This window comes from Zingiber officinale, chromosome 4B (genome assembly GCF_018446385.1).
Source record: "Zingiber officinale cultivar Zhangliang chromosome 4B, Zo_v1.1, whole genome shotgun sequence".
Classification (NCBI taxonomy): Eukaryota; Viridiplantae; Streptophyta; class Magnoliopsida; order Zingiberales; family Zingiberaceae; genus Zingiber; species Zingiber officinale.
The window spans coordinates 114,690,316-114,712,296 of record NC_055993.1 but is presented as its reverse complement, the minus strand read 5'-3'; the positions used below and the strand labels follow the sequence as shown (position 1 = coordinate 114,712,296).

At 37.0% G+C, this 21,981-nt stretch overlaps 1 protein-coding gene, 1 non-coding gene and 1 pseudogene across 2 annotated transcripts; 1 reads left to right on the top strand and 2 right to left on the bottom strand.

Annotated features, from left to right (window-relative positions):
* The first annotated feature begins 2,347 nt into the window (after window positions 1-2,347).
* TRNAW-CCA lies at window positions 2,348-2,419 on the top strand. Its single transcript has one exon. It is a non-coding gene; the product is annotated as a tRNA-Trp (tRNA).
* Window positions 2,420-2,488: 69 nt separating this feature from the next.
* On the bottom strand, window positions 2,489-7,514 carry LOC121978570 (annotated as a pseudogene).
* A 4,993-nt stretch (window positions 7,515-12,507) lies between these two features.
* Window positions 12,508-15,479, bottom strand: LOC121976115 (MACPF domain-containing protein At1g14780-like). The gene is made up of 8 exons (XM_042528110.1): window positions 15,012-15,479; window positions 14,695-14,936; window positions 14,178-14,379; window positions 14,020-14,094; window positions 13,765-13,948; window positions 13,518-13,687; window positions 13,367-13,434; window positions 12,508-13,288 (listed from the first exon to the last, which is right to left on the bottom strand). Exons 1-8 carry the CDS (start codon window positions 15,243-15,245, stop codon window positions 12,655-12,657), a joined length of 1,809 nt encoding a protein of 602 aa, XP_042384044.1. The 5' UTR covers window positions 15,246-15,479; the 3' UTR covers window positions 12,508-12,654.
* Window positions 15,480-21,981: the final 6,502 nt, after the last annotated feature.

Below are 21,981 nucleotides of genomic sequence, written 5' to 3'. Positions count from 1 at the left end.
CATATGTCGATGACCTCTTGTTGTTTGCAAGAGCCGATGCTTCTACTCTTACTCTTATTATGGATTGTCTCACGATTTTTGGTGATAAAGCGGGCCTTCGAGCAAATCCATCGAAATCCAACTTATACATTGTCGGGGTTAGTGAACAACTACGAGAGGAGTTACTACACATAACCGGCTTTCAACAAGGCACATTTCCTTTCCGATATCTTGGCATTCCTTTAGCTACGGAGAAGTTGAGGATTGCAAATTATGGGGCACTTCTTGACTCCATAAGGAAGAAGGTTGTCTCTTGGCCGAAACACACACTTTCCCATGCCGGAAGGTTGGAACTTGTGCGATCGGTACTTCAAGGTGTGGAATGCTTTTGGTTATCTATCCTTCCAATACCAAGTGGTGTTATTGACAAGATTTATGACATCTCACGTTCCTTTGTATGGTCAACAAAACATCCGCCAATCTCATGAGCTTCTATATGTCTACCCAAAGAAGAAGGTGGATATGGTCTACGTGATTTGCAAACATGGAATATGGCTCTATTATGTCGGAATCTATGGAATATTCAAAATCGACGTGAGTCTCTTTGGGTTCGATGAGTTCATCAACACTATCTACGAAATATGGACTTCTCGCAATGGAGGAGTAAGCTTTCGGATTCTCCCCTTATTAAACGCTTACTTTTTATTCGTTATGAACTTGTACAGCGAACTTCCTCTATTGGCGCCGCAAATATGAAAATGATAGAGTGGTTTGCGGGGGAAAATAAAGGGACGGCTTTGGCATATGAGTTTTTCCGTCCAAGAGCAGCTAAAGTGGATTGGTTCTCGGTGTTATGGAAGCTATATATTCTACCCAAGCATAGGTTCACATCTTGGTTGCTTGCTCATGGAAGACTAAGAACGGCGGACACCATCCCTTATGAGCCCAACAAATTATGTGCTTTATGCCACCAACAAGATGAATCCAATACTCATCTTTTTTTTTATTGTGAGATTGTCAAGCCTCTACTTGATAAAGTCAAGGCATGGATGGATATCACTTTTGACATCACCGATATGGCATCTTATCTTGATACATTTCGACAACATTATAAAGGTAAAGGGAGGCAAATGAAAGCAAGACATCTTGCCTTATCTTCCATGATTTATCTCGTATGGAATGCACGTAACATGAGTCGATTTGAGAATGTTATTCCTTGCTTTGAGAAGATATTCCACAAAGTCCAAGTTCATGTTTGGCACTTTGTAGATATCAAGTGATTCGTTTGTAATGTGTGGTAATGCTTTGTGATATGCTCAGGTATCATACAAAGTCCAAGTCATGTTTGGTACTTTGTAGACACTAGTGAGATGATGATGAGTGATGTTTGTGTAATGGTGTCATACAAAGTCATAAACCTCTTATGCATTTTGTAGTCATCATATGATTGTATTTTGTTCTTTTTGGGAGTATAATACATTTACCTTCCCCAAAAAAAAAGAGACAATCAACTGTATCATTGTCAACTACTGAAGCTAAGTATCGAGCAACAACAATGGCAGCTCAAGAGAGCACATGATTAATGCAACTAATGAATAATCTACATCAACCAGTAGATTATGCAGTTCTAGTATATTGTGACAATCAATCAGTAATTCGTTTGGTGAAAAATCCGATCTTTCATGCAAGAACTAAGCATGTTGAAATGCACTATCATTTTATTAGAGAAAAAATTTTGCAAGGAGAAGTTAAGATGAGACAAATCAGTACAGATGATCATGTTACGGGCGTATTCACAAAAGACTTGAGCGCCAACAAATTCAAGATGTTCTGTTATCAACTCATCACAATACAAAGGGTTGGTGTTGAGAGTGAGTGTTGAAGATTAATACCAATCCGTTGACGGATAAGAATAAAAATATATGGATGAGAGTAATTTTCACATTCAATGGATAAAATTTAGTAGATATAAAATTAGAATATGTGGTTGGGAGTATTTCTCTCATTCAATTGATAGAATTTAACCGATACAAATTAAAATGTATGGTTAAGAGTATTTCTCTCATTCAATGGATAGAGATAAAAAAAAATTTTATCGATAGAATTTAATTTTTTTGATCAATTATATATATATAAATATATATATCTTGCATGATAAATATTATAAATACCCCCCTATATTCATGTTTCAATTCCTCTTATTTTTTATTTAAATATTTTCTTTCACCCTCAAATTCATATTCAAATTATTGGATAGATAAGGCAGGTCTGCGTGATGAACGGGTAAGTTTGCCTCAAGTCAGACGTGCGGAGCAAGTAAGATGATTTAATAAATATATTTAAATATTGAGAATGATCCATCAGCTGTGGATCCGTGGCGCAATGGTAGCGCGTCTGACTCCAGATCAGAAGGTTGCGTGTTCGATTCACGTCGGGTTCAACTCTCATTTTTTTCATTATTGTTTTTACTGATAAATTAACTTTATGCGGACATCTTGACTTTGGCTTTTCACATATGCCGGTACATACCGTACATTTGTGGTATGAGCAACTTGAACTCGTCAACCTTCAGTGCTATTTCTGACTTATAGGAATCAACGCCCGGTAAGCATCTCCAGGAGAAGTATTCCGAAGCTGTAAACATCAGCCAGAGGGGAAACTTGACTTCCTGTCCCATATTCTGTAATCAAAATTTCAATGATCATGTGAACTCAAGAACAAGATTAATCATGTTGCTTATAGTTCTTTCCTAATTGTTATTAATGGTTGTTTAGTTTCTTAATGAAATTGCTTTGAGCAAAAAGTAATCATGAGCTACGTATCCAATGGATCCTTTAAATCCAAGGGGAATGGAGGAAGCAATAGACCAGCTGCTACTGTCCCTGTCGAGAAACCTTGCCAACCCAAAGTCACCAACACGAGCCATCGTCGAGAAGAACATTGTTTGGCTTTAGATCGCAGTGGATAATTTGTCCTTGACAATGGAGATAGTCCAGAGCTGAAGCCACATCAGTGGCTATGTTCAGCCTTTGAACCAGGCTAAGTTCCTTTAATTGTTCATGTTCATAACTTTCTGGATGCAGCCACTCATCCAGGTTTCCTCTCGGTATGAAGTCATACACGATTACTTTGATTTCTTCACCTTGAGAACCGATGCTTGAACAGGAGGTTATGACTTTCAATAGATTTCGATGCCGAATGCTCCTCAAGGCTTCGGACTCAGCCATGAAGCTCTTTGAAGCTCCTCTTTGTTGAAGATTGAATACTTTCACTGCAGCTAGTTGCACATTGTGTGTTCCTCTGTACACGGACCCAAAGCTGCCTGAACCAATCAAGTTTGAAGAAGCGAATCTATCGGTTGCTTTGTGCAAGTCAGCATATGACACTCTGGGATATTGGCTCCCATTGCTCTCCAAGGATGATGATTTCATTCTTGACCTATTCAGCACACCTCGAACTAGCAATATGCAAGTTAGAAGGCAGAGAATCACAGCACCACCAACAATTGGTAGTGTAATTCTGATCGCAGAAATGCTTTTCGTTTTGGTTTCCTGCCTGATGCATGGATGAAGATGTAGTGTCCAACAGTCCAAGGACCCCTACAAAGGTTATCATTCCCTGCGATCAAACCAAAACTAATATTTTATCGTGAAAAATTTTAGTAAAATTTTAAAAGGAAAAGAAAACTTTAACAATAGATTGTTGACTTTGAAGTTAAACTTGATCACCGTCAAATCCTACGTAAAAGTAATAGATGAAAAAGAAATTGACACATCTTCTTTCATCACTCATAAAATTACACACGATATATATAATTAACTTTTCGGCATGTGACTCTTTGTTTCCTCATTCCTTTTCTCCATCTGAAGAGGCAACGTCCTCTGTTATTCTGCAGCAGCGTCCTCTTGATGCTGTCTTTGGTGTAGTACGACACGTTCGGTTGGGCACCCACTCCCACTTGCCACTTCGATATGTCACACTTGCTCGACTCCTTCCCTGCCATGACTACTGCACCGAGAGTTGGCGGAGAAGGAAGAGGAGGCGGCGTTAGCGCCAACAGCCTCCATGAGAAAAACAGAGGCAATGAGGAAAGGGAAGAGATGGAGTCTGATGACGGTGAGGAAGACAAGTTGTTTTAAAAATTAAGATTGATAATTTTAAATTGTAGATTATATTTTAATTAATAATAATTTTTAATTATTAAGATAAAATAAATTTTATTTTTTAATTTTATGTCACATCCTAACACCTAACAAATAAGATATAATATAAAATTTACAAGTAATAATACATTTAATTTTAATATTATATTTATTGACGTGAATTCACCAACATTATTAATTCCTAATAAAAAACCAGAGGCAATAAGAATAATAACAGCTTTATATAGTATTATTAAGCTTTTAGGTCGGATAAGGTATTTCAGATAATAAACAATTTAACTTTCTTTTTATTTATCTAAGTAAATAGTTTAAAAGATTGATTTTATCCCCTAATTTCCTCGATCAAGGTAAATAAACACAGTAGACAATGAATTCCTTTTCTTTTCAATGCCCCTAGTTTTGTTTATCTGTCCATGATCCACTCCTCAAGTAAATAGAGCGTTATGAAAGATTAGAATAAGCTCACAAGAAGACACTCAAATTAGCTTGGGAAAAATCTCAAATATTGTCAGCAATGTTAATTCTTGAACTTCCATGCCAGCCTCATTTTATAATCTTCATCCAGCTTCTTTACCCTCTGTTTATTTGGGAGGACCGAAATAAAAATTGAAAAGAATGGATTACATATCCTTTTTGTTATTTATCTATTATAAATAATAGATAGATGGATTTAAGATAATCTTATTCACGTATTAATTTTTGGATTTGTTTTTATCTGTTCAAATCGGATGGAATCAACTTCTCTTCCTCCATATCTCGTTCCTATCAAATCTCCTTCTATGATGCTTGTGACCACGAGGGGCATCTCGTAGCGTGCAAGGTCGCTCCATGCATGGTCGATAGCCTCGCATGACTTAGAGCTTTCATCTCGTATTTTATCTTCTCGGCTCTTTCCCTTTTTCCCCTTTGTTTTCTTAGAGTTTTTTTTATCTCGCATCCGAGGAACGAGAAGTCAAGAGAAAATTTACTTGAGGAGAAAGTCAAAGTTCGGTTTAGGTGAGCTCAATTCTGAATGACCGGAGTATCACCCAAATGAGTGGATCCAAAAATAATCAACTCAGAAGTTGACCATGAAAACCCAAGGTGCCTTAGTTGGCTTGAGGCGCCTTGGATGCCCAAATCAACTATCATTTAGGTGCCTTAGTTGTTTGGAGGCATCTCGGTTGAACAGTAGTCAAGGCGCCTCCGATCAACCAAGGCACCTACGATGAGCTTGGAGTCGTTGCGGTGTAGATAAGAGCGAGAATCCAACTCAACCTAACCGAGGTGCCTCCAATGAACCAAGGTGCCTCGAATGTTGCCAGATCAGAAATTGAACGTTGCATGGGGATAAATTTTATCTAGATGGAAGCACCTCCAAGTGATCCAAGGTGCCTCCAATGCTAAGTCAGCCAACTGTCACTTGTGACTAGAACGCTATAAGTAGCACCCTAGAGTTAGGAGTTAAACACACACATATTCTTAATCTTTTATAATTCATTGTAAGCGTTCAACTGTTATAAGGGACATCTCCACCTTTGAATTTATCGAAGGAGTTTCTGTTAGTACATTTTTATTGTCTTAAATTAATAACCATCCATATTGTAAATAAGTAAAAATACTCTCTTCACTCTATTTTTTTATGTTATTTATTTTTGTTAACTAATTATGTGTCCTTTCAAAGTAGAAAGTAAGAGAGTTCGAAATTCTATTTGCAGGTCATTCACCCCTTCTAGTCAGTCCACCTGATCCAACAGATTCTATATGGCGTGTCCTTGACCTAGTCAACGGGGACTCTACATGACATGCCATTGATTCGATCAACATAGATAAGAATCACTTAGAGTTTCAACTATATTTGGTTTGGATCAGATTGGGTCATAAATGATAAATTTAGTCTTTGTCACCTTAAAGTGACTCTAGAAACTATTAGGTACTTTCAAAAATTTCTCTGTCAAGGATAGAGTCACCTACAACTAAATTTCTCTTTTAGAGATAAAGTCACCTACAACTAAATTTCTAAGTACACAAATTCGCCTACAATAAAATTTTTCATTCTCGAATAGAGTCACCACTTTTCTCCCAACTAGCCATAGTTGTGGATCGAGCTCTCCATCTCCTCTTAGAGGGTCGACTTGTCATACTCTCCTGACTATGACTTAGTCACAGATCGAATTTTCACCTTATCCTCATTAGGCTCTGACGTCAACATCTTCACACTAAATTCGATCACATTTATTTACATTTTTAATATGAATTGTAGCTCTTATTTCAAGCTCTACCATGAGGTGCTCCACCTCGGCCGCCAATTGTTCCCTTTTGCTCTTCTCCTTCGCTCTCAATGTCTCAGCCACATGGACCTTGACATCAAAGATATTGGAGTCGTTGACGAGATAAATGCCTAGCCAGTCAGGTTACACCCTTCTTTCAACTAGACTTGGGAAGAAGTCGGCAATGTAGTGGAGATGGTAGGGGTCATGTAGCAGGTTCAGGACTTGGTCAATGCTGGAGCCATGTGGTAGGTTTAGGACTCAGTTAACACCAAGGAATGTGGTAGGTTTATGACTCGGTCAAGGCCGGGGCTAATTAAGTGGCAAGTTCAGGACGTCATCAATACAGATATCATCAGTATCCAATCTGCCAAGATGGTCCAACCTCCCAACCTACCGCAAGTCCGACCTCCCGACATCCAACCTGTCAACCTCCCGATCTCCCGACTTGTCATTGGTTTGACCTCCCAACATGCGAAGGGACACAATAGTTACCATAACGTGAAGGGCCAAACATGATGGTTACAATGACGCCCTTTAGTGAGGTGTGTCCCTTGGGCCTCTCTCCATGTGGTCCATCCTTTGGGCTCCTCTCCATATATAATGTAAGGGGAGGAAGTGTTTCGAGAAAGGTAATTGAATATGATCTCATCTACTTTTACTCCATTGCTTATCATTGCTTCTTTCTATACTCTTTTTTGGGTTCCATGATGACTTGTGCATCGGAGGGACTTCATAATTCCCGACGAGCACTTTGGCACATATTATGCTTCATAGAGTCAGCTACGTAATGAGAAGAAGGTTACATCATGAGCAGTGGAGGACCGACCAAGGAGGCTGAGGGAGGCTTCAGCCCTCCAGCCTGGTTGTCGTCCACTAGATATCGCCGGACGGTAGGAAATATTTCGAGCGACACAAGAGGATAAGGAAGCTTCAGCCTCCCCAACATGGATGCCGCCCACGACGCTTGCCGCTTGCTGCCAGTGTCGGTGCGGGCCCTACGGCGGTGCAGCGCACTGGTGGTGCACTGCAGCACCGGTGTTGCTGCGCTGTGCGTAGTGTGTAGTATGTCTATGCGGTTGTGCCACTGTGCGATGCGGGTGTGGTGCCTAAGAAGGAGCATTTTTTTCTTTTTCTTAGCATTTTAATTAAACACTATGACAACTTAGCAAGTGGGGCCCAACTGCCCAAGTCAAACAAATTAAATAATAAAAAAACAAACAAAAATATTAAACACGGAAAGTTGGAAACTATGCCTTTTATTTTCTTTGGCCTTCGCTACTACTTCGTAGAACGGTGGAAAGTTGGAAACCCTAACCTCTCCCTCTCCCACTCCAACTCTCCTCCAAGGCTCTAAAGTCCAAGGCTCCAACTAATGGTGGCAAAAGACGAATACGCTCGCCCCTAGCGCCCCCACCAACCCGTCCCAGGGTCAACACGGAGGAGGTAAATCACGGGCGGCTACTAGCCTTTGGAATAGTGACTAGCACATTAGGGAGGCATTTACCTCGGCTTTACCGAGATTTGAACCCCAGACCTCATAGTGGCAACACCTCATGCGCTAGCCACTAGACCGTCCCGAGGGGACTCCAAGGCTCCAACCAAGTCTCCAAGCATGGTAGTCGGTGGTGTAGTCGCGGTCTCGCTCGTGGACAGTCAGGTGGCATGGCAACACTCTAGGGTCTAGTCTAGTAGACTAGTCCCCATTCTCCAACCGACAACCGAATCTCTAAGGCTCCAAGCTCCAACACCATTTCTCCATCAGGTTATAACTTAGATTTTATGTGTTTTAAATTTTTTTTATTATTTGATTTTTTTGGACATGTACAGAATACCACTGTAGTTTAGTTTTATAATTAAGTATTCTAGTTTAGTTTTCTATTAGATTGGTAGTTTCCCATTATTATTTGATTTTTTTATAAAATGTATAGAATTACATTTGTAGTTTAGTTTTCCATTAGTTTTCTATTAGATTGGTAGTGGGAGTTTATTAAAGTTTTAGTTCAACATATATTTTTCCATTACATTTGTAGTTTTCCATTACATAATTTATTTTTAGTTATTTATTTGTGTAGGATATTGAGAGATTTTTTTAACGAACTCGTAGTTCTAGCTCTGGCTCCTCTAATGAGTTAAATGTTATTGAACAAGTGAAAAATCAATCCTGTGTAGAATTAAATTTGAATGATATTGTTAGTGATCCGCGATTATGAAAACCAATTGAAGAATTTGATATTGTTATTCGAGATCAAGCTTGAAGAGAGTATGAGCTCTAAGGGTTTTGTCAACCAAATGGTCATGTGTATCCGAAAACAACTTTTGGTAATTAAAAAAAGGAGTTTTCAAGGAACTTGGTATAAAAAATATACATGGTTAGAGTATAGCATATGAAAAGATGTTGCATTTTATTTTTGGCGTTATATTTTCAAACCATTAAATAAAGAAAATATAGATAATGTCTTTATAAAAGATGAATACAACAATTGTAAAAGGATATTAGAAAGATTCAATCGTCATATGAGGACTGTGAATAGTTGTCACAATGAAACTAGAATACAATTTGAGTTTTTCAAGATTAAAGGCATAGTATGAGAAATATTTTAAGAGTACATAGTCGCAATATAGAAATTGATTATCGCACCTGTTTAATAGCAATGTTGGATGTGACACGCTTTCTATTGAAGCAAGGGTTGTCTTTTCGATGACACGATGAGTCAACTAGTTTTTCAAATAGAGGTAATTTTCTTGAGTTGCTTGAATAGTATAGTCAACAAAATGAAGAGGTTTCTAAAATTATAAAACAAAATGCTTCTACAAACAATCAATTGACTTTGCCAAAAATTCAAAAGGATTTAACACGTACTTGTACCTCAGAAATTACACTTGCTATAATCAATGATATTGGAGATAAATTCTTTTCTTTGATGGCTGATGAGGCTTGGAACAGTTCAGTGAAGGAGCATATGTAAGTTGTTTTGAGATATGTAAATAAAGAAGGATGTGTGATTGAACGATTTCTTATAGTTGAGCATGTGTCTGACACTAGTTTATCATTCTTTGAAAATGCTTATTGATGCTTTATTTATGCAACATGGTTTATCATTATCTAGATTGAGAGGCCAAGGATATGATAGAGCTTTAAATATGCGTGGTGAGTTCAATAGGTTGAAATCTTTGATATTACAAGAAAATCCATTTGCAATGTATGTTCACTATTTCTCTCATCAGCTCCAATTAGTTCTTGTTGTTGTTGCCCATGACAATTTTACTGAGTGGATTTTTTTGAGTATGTCACCATGATTGTGAATATATTTGGAGTATCTTGTAAGAGGAGAGATCAACTTAGAAAGATTCAACATGATAAAATAATTGTTGAATTGGAAAGTGGAGAAATCACTAGTGGAAAAGGAAAAAAATCGAGAAACTAGTTTAGCAAGACCTGGAGATAATCGTTGGGGATCACACTACTTAACATTACTTCGTCTATGCTCTATATGGTCTTCAGTGATAGAAGTGTTAGGAAATGTTCATGATGACGCATCTTATTCTACGAATAAAGGTACTGTCGTAGGTTTAATTGAGAAGATGGAGAGTTATTAATTTATTTTTGTGTTACATTTAATGAAGTATATATTGGGAATTACAAATGAGTTTTCACTTTCCCTACAACAAAGGGATTAAAATATTATTCAAGTTATATCCTTGGTTAGAAATGTGAAATTTTGACTACAAGACTTCAAGGAAGATGGATGGCAGATAATTTTGGAACAAGTTAACACATTTTGTGAATTGAATATGATTCCAACACTTGATATGGAGGACAATATGCTAACTCATGGTCATGACAGGCGTAAAGGGCAACTCATCACCAATTTTCATCATTATTGTGTGGAGATTTTTTGTCATGTATTATTTCTAAAAATTTAGTTTTTTTGTTAAAGAGATTTCATTGATTATTAATGTTATCATGGTTGCAAATTTGAATGCTAGGTTGTTTATTTAATTATACAAGAAATGAATAATCTTTTTTCAGAAGTTAGTACGGAATTGTTTGATTGCATATCATGTCTTCATCCAAGAAGTTCTTTCTCTCAGTTTGATGTTCACAAACTCATGCATCTTGCTGTTTTTATCCTGAGGACTTCTTTGGTACTGATTATTTCTTTTTGGAACAATAACTTATGAGTTACTTTTATAATCTGCTGGATAATCCCCACTTTTATTCAATTGACTACTTGGGAATTCTTGCTCAGAAATTGGTTGAGACTGAAAAATATTTGATTTTCCCATTGGTTTATCATATGATAAGTTGGCATTAGTTTTATCAGTTGCAACTACTTCCGTTGAACGAGTTTTTCTGCAATGAAGACTATGAAGAATGATTTATGTAATAAAATGAAAGATGAATAGATGAATGACAGTTTAGTTGTATACATTGAAAATGATACTTTTTCTATAATTGAAAATGAGCAAATATTACAACATTTCAACAAATGCAGTTTCGTAGAATCCAATTGTCTCCTCTTGTACCGACTCATCGGCCGTCGAAGACTTCTGTACCGACCCGGAAATGAAGCTTACATATGGAAGAAAGATAGACTTCTGTAAATCTTGAGATATCAAGGCCTAAAAGTTTAGTGGGGAGAAACTTGACAGGAATTCAAACATATGACGCATGATAATTACCTTTTGTTCTTTTTTTATATTTTGTTTGGTTAATAGAAATGATGATTAATATCTTATATTATCTATTAGAATTATTATCTTAGTAGTGATTAACGTACAGAAAATTTTCAATAAATTTTATGCTAATGTTAATGTTTTGATTTCAAGTATATGCATCTTCTCTAATCTGTGATACTTTATTAGTTATTTTTCATATGTTAATACTTCTTAAGGAAATTTATGTAATACAACTTATCACTCAAAACAAAAGACGTTGTTGATATAAAATTTTTATTTATTAAATATTTTTATTTAGCCATAAAAAAATATCAGTGTAATTCAGCCCCCCCCCCCCCTAATCTTTTTTTTTTCTGGTTCCGCCCTTGATCACGAGAAGAAAGTGAGGAGAAAATTTTGACGTCATCACTCTTTGATATGACGTGAATTTCTACTACTGCATCATCACGGTGATATTTCTATCGCTTCATCAGTAACAAACAAGTTATTGAAGTCAAAGAAACATTGGCAAATGGGGAAATCCATAATCGTCGAGGATTAAATCAATAAAACAAGAACCAAGCAACCTAGTGATATTCGGATTCCATGTTATGAAACTATCACTCATACCGCAGGTATACTTGAGATTATCATGGAGGATAGATCGAGTTAGGAACAACAAGTAGAGGCAAAAGCTTGATTTTGTTTGTGTCTACACGGGTTTGGTACATTGGTAAAATACTTAGAAGAATAATTAAGAAGATCAGAGCTTCGAATTCCACTAGAAATGGATATTTTAGAAGTCGACTTTTAAGTGCGCATATATTCTATTTCAAATTACCTAGTAGGTAAATCACGAAAACACATTGCATTTAATAAATGGAGAACGTATTAGGGATCATAAATGAATTATCTAATGTCTCCAAATAGAATATACAATTTGATGGAAACACGAATCTAAAGTAATGCATTGAAGTCCGTACGAACACAAAATCAGATTCATGCTACAGATTTAGTTTTTTCAAATTTTACAGTAAAATAAATCATTAAACGAACGACAATAAAATAAACTGATTGCAGCATAAATGCCATTGTCTCAGCGTCATTTGTGATATCCGGAGATTCCATGAAGATGCAGTGGATGAATCTTTGGTAGGGTGCTAGGGTGACAACGGTGAATTTTCCTAGCCAATGGGAAACATGGAGATCTGTCAAAATGTCCTAACCTTATTATCAGGCCATCATGAACAACAAATTACGGATTAACGAGTTTTGCATATATAAATCGCATCCTAATGATCCAAACTTGCGAATACTTTAATTAGATAAAGTATGAGGATCCAATGAGATAAAGTATGAGGATCTTTATACGAAATCTATTGTTTTCCTGCGATCAATGACATTGAGGTTCCTAATATGAATGAATTGTCCGTGGGAAGAGGGCAACAATGTGATGATATGAAACTCAACAACTTCTTAACAAGGATTATTATAGTGCAAGATTGTTTGATTTTAGGCTGACAGAACTGATGAAGGAATCTTCTGTACAATTTCAGAAAATTGAAGCAAGAAACCACAAGTTTGGTCGTCCCGATCGACCTTCACCAAACCGAAGTGAGAAGCGAGAACTTAACATGTAGCCTGATCTTCCCCTTCTCAACGTCCAACTTTGCGCCGGTGACCAGCCAATGGCCGGGGCTGTGTTGCGGCCCCTGGCATAGCTGAGCAGTGTCCACAAATTTCAGCAGCTTTTGGGCAGCCACCGGCACCGGCGGGCCCTTGGGGAAAATGGCAGAGTCTACCACCACTTCTCGTTCCTGATGCTGCTGTTTTTCCTTCTCGATGCCGCCGGAGAGGGAGGCGCTCATCGCCGAGAAGAAGTTCGACTTCTGAGAAAGCCCCGATGGGCCTCGCCGCCACTGCGACCGGCACACGATGCAACCGCGCACCTCGGTGTATAGCAGCCCGAGGTGCAGCACGTTATACTGCTCCTTAGCTATCACGTGCAGCTGAGCTCCGGTGACGATGAAAGCGGTCCCGCCGCCTTTGGTCGGCCACAGGGGGTCGTACTTGACCGGGATCGTGCTCACTCGCGTGAACTTCTTACTTTGCACCTGCTCCAAGTATCCTTCGTCGCCGGTAATCATATCGGATGACCGCCAGAAGGTTGCTGAACCGGGCTGCGCTCCGATGAACGTAGGAGTCTGTAACAGGTGCTCCAGGTGGATGGCCAGCCTGACCATGTCCAAACACAATTAATCACTGTTAACGAGATGATTTCTTACATAGAAACTGCTTTAGGAGTTCACTAACCTATCATTTTTCTTGCCTTCAAGGTGCAGCCTCATTCCGGTCACCGGCACTAGTTTTCCGACGACGACCTGAGTTAAATATTTCCACATTTACACATTAGTGTTCGTCTGATAATCACGCAGCACGATCAAAGAACAGAGCGGACGCCTACCTTTGTGGTGTTGACATAGAGCTTAGGTCCCATCAGGTTGAAAGTCAGAGAAGGAGTAGCAATGGACATGTTCGACATCGGGCCAAGAGGTAGATCATTGTGCATGGGAGCCCAAAGCTTATTGCACTGGAAGTCTAAAAAGTAACGCAAATCTGATAGAGGAGGTTTATCTGAAACAGAACAGAAGGATGATGATCGATCAATCGATCAATCAAAAGGATTTGGTTATTCATCCTGCAGCACTCACATCGAAGGTAGAGGTTGATGGCATGAGACAGGAAGCCGATGCCAGAGACCCCCTTGAGCAGGGAGGTGATCGGAACGAAGGTCAAGTTGATGACATCGGGCATCGAAGTCACAGTGGGGAGCCACTCGTAATGGCTGCTTGCTGAAGCATCTCCTCCTCTCTTGAAGCACGTTACTGTCACACCCTGAATAAGGCAATCAATTGAGCAATTACATGTACAACTCCTCGACTGAAAGCTAATTAATTAGAACTCACATCTTTGCTGAAAACTGGAGGGACACCCTTGAGGAATTCGTTCTGCTGATCAAACACATTGAAAGCCTCGGGCACCTGCGCAGGGCAACAATATCGACATTAGCAGTGCCATTCAAGCGATCGAAGTTCATCTAGAGATCAGAGACAGAGATGCAGACCTTGATCTTATGTTCTTTAGGTTTCGAATGGAGCGGTGGAAGAACACATGTTCCAGTGAATAGCTGATCCCCAAGATTATCAAGGTGCTGCTTAAGCTCAGAGGGAGAGAGATTGGAGGACTGATCCTGCTTCACATAGATCACATCCTGTCCTCCCACACTTAGCCCTGTAATTACATGCGTGCCGAAGTCTTCAATGAATCTGCACAGGAAGGGGAGCCCATGAATCGATTTAATTGGTCAAAAAGTCTTCAGCCGGACAGTACATGTGGTAGTTGCAGCTCCCATTCCAGGAAACTTGGGCGACTAAAACATGTTTGACAAAGTCACTAATGAATCGCTAGGAGAATTGAAGTTTTCGACTGGTTTTTATTTCGATACCTTGCGATTGCAGTGGGGAATTGAAGTTTATAAAACATGGGCGACTATAAAATTAACATGTTTGACAAAGTCACTAATTAATGAAAAGGGGGAATTGAAGTTTTCTTATCTATGATCGAGTCATTTCGATATCTACCTTGCGATTGCAGTGGGGTCCCAAGTGGAAGGGACGGCGTCGATGACCCGTTTAGTCAGAGTGAGAGGTTGGCGTTCGATCCGGAGGTCGAAGAGGGTGATGAAGCAGCCGTCCATGGCGAGGAGCTTAGTGCTCGACGCGTCCTGCGCCCATCCGCTCCCTTCGAACCCGAACGCGTAGTTGAAGAAGCCGCAGGGGATTTTGCCGGCCATGGAACTCCGGTGGTTGAACAGCTCCGCCATCTGCAACGTTCTCATCAAGTTTAGTATATTCATGTCAAAACAGAGATCTGCTCGATGGCTAGTTTAATTAATTACCTGAGTAAACTCGAGCACATCGGACTGGAATCGGATGCGATCGCCCTTATCGCAATTTATATCAGCCGGCACGTCCTGGCACGAGCCAAACCCCGGCACCGCCAGCTCCCTCGTCTCCTCGTTTAACACCACAAGCCTCTCCTCCTTTCCCCGGCAGTACTCCGGCCGGAAGTCGCAGGTGACATCGAAGCCCTTTCCCAAGCACCGTACGGCTCTCTCCACAGCTCTAGTCATCCTCTAGCTACCCGTTCCCTGCCCTTTTCTCTTCCTGCAGATAATAATATAGAAGTAGCCCCTTAGAGCTCGTCAAAGGAGACCTCCTCCACTGCTTCCACAGCTTGGTCGACTTCGATGTCGCGGCACTTGCTGATATGCATAAAATATTGAGAAAAAGGCATTGACTTTGTATGACTTGACTTGTACACTTATGAAACGGCACGATGTACTTGTTGTTGCATAGCTGTTTATCAAATACGATCAGTTTGAAATGAAGGAACGAATGAATGAATCAAACGATGAGAAACAACAAGTATTGTTGATGTTGTCAGGTCAATGTAGATGTCTTGGCGGTGTTTAGATTGGCTAAAATAAAAGTCGCCATTTCATACTGGCCCGGGTTGAAGACTCCGACGGTAAAAATTGGAGTTTTAAAAAAATAAATAAAAGATTTGGGTGGGTGGTTACGGTCAAACTCCACCAAGTCGTCATGTGATTGTTGCTGGGTAAGCATCAAACGAAGCGGATGTAGTGTCTCCCAGATAATGGTGCAATGATTAAATAGATAATCAAATATTTAAGATATAAGTTTTAATTGTTGAATGCTGGCGCTTTTATATGCTTTTTGAAAAAATCATAGCAAGTTTGATTAAAATTAAAAAACTATTATTTAAAAAAAAATAAAAACAAGCTGATATAAATTATACCATTTAAAATTCCTAGTGAGTTATTCTCTCCTAATAGTTTTCAATAGAGGACAAGTTACAAGATAAAGCCATGTACTTCGAGTACATGAGTTGTTTTTTTAGATAAAAATCAAAATAGTATTTTTTTTTTTTTCCTTTCAAAAAGTCAAATGAGGGCTCATTTTCTAGAAATGTTAAAAAAAACACATGTCTCTAAGTTGTTATATGATATATATTCTTAAAGAGTTGTTGAATGCTCTTTTATATGTTTTCTCAAAAATCATAATAAGTTTGGTTAAAATTATTATATGAATTATAATTTTTAAAAAATAAAAATATAAAAAACTTTATTTTTTAAATAATAAAAAATAAGATTACATAAATTCTGTCATTTAAAATTTCCAGCGAATTCTTGTCTATTCAACTGACAATTTCCAATAGAAGAAAATTTGAAGAATAAAAATAGCCATATACGTTGGAGTACATGAGGGTTTTATTGAGGATAAAATTCAAACTAGTGTTTTATTTTTATTCAACAAGTTAAATGAGGGCTTATTTTCTAGAAATATTAAAAAAAAAATGTTTCTAAATTGTTATATAATATATATTCTTAAAAAACTATTGAATGCTCTTTTATATATACTAGTGTGATCGCACACGCGTTGCGTATGTAATATAATAATATATAAATTATTTGGGTCTTTGAAAATCCAAATTGTTTGGATTTTCTAATGTCACCCTTATAAATCAATAATTAATTATTTGGGTAAGATTCATTATACCCATACAATAGTGACCGCTAGAGAATCCCAGCAACAAATTATTGTAACAGGTTTCCCTATGCAAAAATTATTTTAATTTAATATTATACTTGTCCTAGTAAAAAAACTAAGAAAAGTATATTTTTTAACATCGTCGGCCTAAAATATTTATAGAAGCTTCTTTGATCATAGTGTTATCAATTCTAAGATATGGGACTAAAGAGAACTATATTTTTTTTATATAAAACAACCAGAGAAAATTAATGATGAGAAAAATTCATAATAATACGCTGTAGCTGAGTCTCGAACTCTAGATCACTGATTGTTTCGCTTGTGGAATTACTAATAAATCTTGGAATTATTTTTAGTGTAAATAGAAAAAAGGACATTAACGTAAATGCATTTTAGGCTTCACCAAAGTTAGTTAGTAAAGGGGGGAGATTTTTAATAAAATAGTAAGATATAGCAAGTTTGATTAAAACTATTATATGAATTATAATTTTAAAAAATTAAAATTATAAAAATGTTATTTTTTTAAAAAAAAATTATATAAATTCTGCCATTTAAAATTTCTAGCGAATTCTTCTCTATTCAACCAATAATTTTCAATAGAAGAAAATTTGAAGAATAAAAATAGCCATGTACGTTGGAGTACACGAGGAGTTTTTTTAAGAATAAAAATCAAAGTAGTATTTTTTTTCTTTTAAAAAGTCAAATGAGGGCTCAGTTTTGTAGAAATATTAAAAAAAATCATGTCTCTAAGTTGTTACATAATATATATTCTTAAATAATTATTGAATGCTCTTTTATATATTTTTTTTAAAAAAATCATAGCAAGTTTGGTTAAAATAAATTATTATATGAATATAATTATAATTTTCAAAAAATTAAAATTATAAAAATCTTTTTTTAAAAAAAAATATATAATGTCTAAACTTAGATAACACTTGAATATATAAATTTAAGAGGAGCAGATGACTAAAAATAATAAAATACAAATTAAGAATCAAAGCTGAGCCCTTGAATATCCATAGATATGCTATAGTGTGAGTCTGTGAGACACTCATGATCAATATTCGTTTGATAATGTGTGTGGATGCTATATTGTTATTTATCACGGATGAGAGTTTTATCCCACGTGCCAAATGATACATTTAATTATACTTCGAACATCCAGTTCTATTCATCATTCGGATGGGAAGCGATGGAGAATGGACTCTCGGTGATGAGGTGTGTGAGTTAACTTAGTTAAAGAATTTTGAGAATCTCTTGTGGATAGTAATAAAGAAGGGGAAAATAAGTCGTCAAAAAGTAGGTCAGGAGTTCTTTGACATAGTTATTTTAACGATCAAGTCAGAAAAGAATGATAACGTACAAATAGAAAAATAAAAATAAAAATAAAAGCAAGTGTGTGGATGTACGCACATATCTGTACTAGTGGACAAGGATCCTTTTGTAATGCCTCACATCATCCCTACATTTAATGAGGTATTATCCTGCTGTCAGACAGTTTGTCTTATCACCATGCTTACATTGTATCCAATAGTCACATCACAAGTATGGGGAAAATATGCTGCGTATCTATACATAGATACTACCCTCTGCTTTTCTGACTAGCCAACATGATGTATTAATGGTGAGATGGGCTCACAGATCGAGAGGCCTATTGGGATATGTAACTAGAAGATAGGTCCTCCACAGAGAGTCCACTCTTTTATGAGACATAAATAGGCTGCAACGATATTCTCCAATAATGGCATAAAGTTCCGAGGATGATCCAGTAAGCCAGTGTAGGATCTATTATAATCGATTTGATCGGTAGAATCGATCGGGAGAGAATGGGGAGCAGAATCTCATACAAATCCTGCAGAACCAAGAGTGGGGCCCTTAGAGAGCCTGTTCGATTCACAAAATCGATTTGGAGAAGATGGGTTCGGTAGAGCCAGGAATGGGCCTTTAGAGAGTCTGTGTGATCAGTGGAACTGATCGAGAGAAGACAACCCTATAAAGCCAGGAGTAGGACCCTTAGAGAACTTGTTCGATCGACGAAACCAATTGGGATAAGACGATCTGGCAAAGCCAAGAGTGGGGCCCTTAAAAGACATGTTCGATTGGCAGAATCGATTGGGAGAAGACGGGTTCAGTAGAGTCGAGAGTGGGGCCCTTAAAGAGTATGTCCATTCGACGAAATCGATTAAGAGAAGATGGGTCTAGCAGAGTCGAGAGTGGATACCTTAGAGAGCATGTCCAATCAGCAGAACCGACCGAGAGAAGATGGGTCCGGCAAAGCCAAGAGTGGGGCTTTAACCAACCAAGAAAAGACAGGTCCGACAGAGTCGGGAGTGGGTGAAACCAATTGGGAGAAAATGGGTCCGACAGAGCTAGGAATGGGGCCCTTAGAGAGCATGTCCAATCGACGTAACCGATTAGGAGAATATGGGTCTGGCAAAGTCAGGAGTGGGCCCTTAGAGAGCTTATCCAATCAAAAAAAAAAAACAAATTGGGAGAAGATTGTTAGATCAAGACGCACATGAGAGGGGGGGGGGGGGGGTGAATCACATGGTTTTTAAAAAAATTTCTCTTTTAAAACCAAGTACGAATGCAGCGGAATAACGAGAACACAAGAAAAAGAAAAACACACGTTTGGTTTTACTTGGTTCGGAGCTTTCAGCGACTCCTACTCCAAAACCTAGATTCCGCGAACCTATCGATGGGTAATCCACTAATAATCTCCTCTGGTATCACCGGAAGAGAGGATCGAGTACAAAAATAATAATAGGAACAGTGTAACAAGCTACACTTTCCTTTTGCAATAATTAAGTATAAAATCTAGACTTCATTACCCAACACTCTTTGTAGACAGTCAACTCGAACTCGGTGTTGGACGACTCCTCAATAGTAGTCGGACACAACAGAGTCATAGAAGAGCAGCAACAGGAAGCCGGAGCAATCGGAACGCCGAACGGATGCACAGAAGTTTGTAAAATTAATGATCTTGAAGCCTTGGTCGAATGCCTCTTTTATAAGGGATAGAAGGCGCCTTCAATTCCAAACTCTATCCCTTAAAAAACAGGCTCCTTATCATCGATGATGTCTCTGCCTTATCCTACCGAAGGCATCTTCCAAGCACTCGAAGGCACCTTCTATGAATAGTACTCAAGGCACCTTCCAAGCTCCTGAATGTGTCTCGGGTAGTATTTACCCGAGACCTTTTGTGCTCCCTTTGCCCTGCAAAATGTGTTAATTCAATATAGAAATATTTACCTTATAAAATAAGGTTAGCACAATAATAATATGATTAATTTATGACTTAAACTCTGTCCTTCAGAGCAAGATCTAGTTAGAGTCTCAATTTAGATATTCGAAATGAACCTAAATTGGACTGACGCCTACTGTCCCTTCAACTAAGATACGTCTTCACTGAGTCACTCTCCTCCAGTGACTTACATTCACTTACAAAGTGTCGAGTTACCTCCTCGACGTCCAATCGACCCACCAGGTCTTTCTTCCGAAATCATACATCTGGACTTCGCCAACCGGGAATCGAACATCCCGATCTCTTACCGGAACCACACATCCGGACTTCCTCCAGTCAGGAATCAAATATCCTGACCTCCTGCCAGAATCCAATATCTAGACTTCATGTCTAGTGTCAGGTCCTCTTGACCCGTCAAGTTAGTCAACCCTGCACACTCGATAACAAGGTTAGATCACAAGCACATCTAACTTTAATCCATTTGTCATTCAACAAAACTCAGGTTTGACTATTGATGTCAACTGCACCAACAATCTCTCCCTTTTTTATGTAATAACAACCTAGTTAAAGTTAGAAAAAGATATGAAAAAATAAAATAACAATAACATGATTCAAGCAAAAAAAAAATAATTAATTTAAATTTCTATTTTTTTTCTTGATCATTTTAAGGTTAAAATTTTTAAGATTAGTCTTTAGTTTTCTTCTTACTAACCCTTATCCTCCCTCTTTATTTATCAAACTAAGTAGATAAGTATACCAAATTATGAAATTGTAAATATACAAGTAATAATTTGTTCAAAGTAATCACAAAAAACTTACAGGTCTATTGGAAGGAGGAGTTAAAAAGTATTTTGACTGAAATTTTCTAACTTTTCAAAAGGTTTTCAACCGTTTGAAAATTAATTTTGCAAAATAAACTATTTGTAAACATAAATTTTGTAAGAATTATTTCAAAACACTTGTTTTAAAAAGATAATTTGTTACAAGGTACTTAGTGTTTCAATTATTCAAAGCTACTTTTGAAAAGTTTTATTACTTACCTTTCTAAAATATTTTTGAAAGAATTTGTCTAAGCAAAATAGTTTTGGAAGTATTTTCAAAATAGTTTTTTCAAACACAAGTTAAAAAGTTACTTTTCAAAGTGAAAAGATAACTTTTAGAAGAATTTTATAAAACTTTTTTAAAAACTTTCCAAAGTGTTTTCGAAAATATCTTTCAAAGCAGTTTTTCAATACAATTTTCAAAATACTTGCATTTCATTTTTTAAAACAGATAATGAAAAAAAGGGATAAGAGTTTTTTTTCAAAGCAAGTTTTGGAAGTACTTTGGAAAATATATTTCAAAAAGTAAAATAGGTTCAGAAATTTTTTAGAAGTAATTTTTGAATCATTTGCAAAGTAAGTTTCAGTGAGGTTTCAAAACAATTGTTAAAGCAAGACTTTGCAAAAAAAAATAGTTTTCAAATATCGTCCCCTTACCTATATATATATATATATATAGGTAAATGCAACATCAAAACCATTTAGTTGCAAAAACATCAAGTGCAATCAACTTGTTGTATCTTCTATCTTCTTCTTGATCACTTATTCACTTTTAAATTCACTTCTAATTACTTAACTTTCACTTTCCCTTTAATTACTTAACTTTCACTTTCTTTCTCCCCCTTTGCCATATATCAAAAATATTACTTAAAAAATAGAGAAAAGAATGGAAAGATAGGAAAGTTTTAGTTCCTCCTAAAAGATAGTCTTTACTTAAAAAAAAATATTAGTTTTGCAAGTGAATGAGAAAATTTAGAAAAAAAATTGGCTTTAGCAAAAATGAGCTTAAAGAATTTTACAATTTAGCACTTTAGCTCGAAAAGAAAAATCTCATGAAAAGCTTAGTAAAATGTAGTTAAAAAATTTTTGACGAAAATATTTTTTATAAACATCGAGTTTAAAAAATAATTTTTGTTTAACCAAAAAACTATTTTTAAACTGGGTTAAAAAATATTTATTTCAAAAATCAAAAATTTATTTCAACACTAAGTCAAAAATAATTTTTATTTC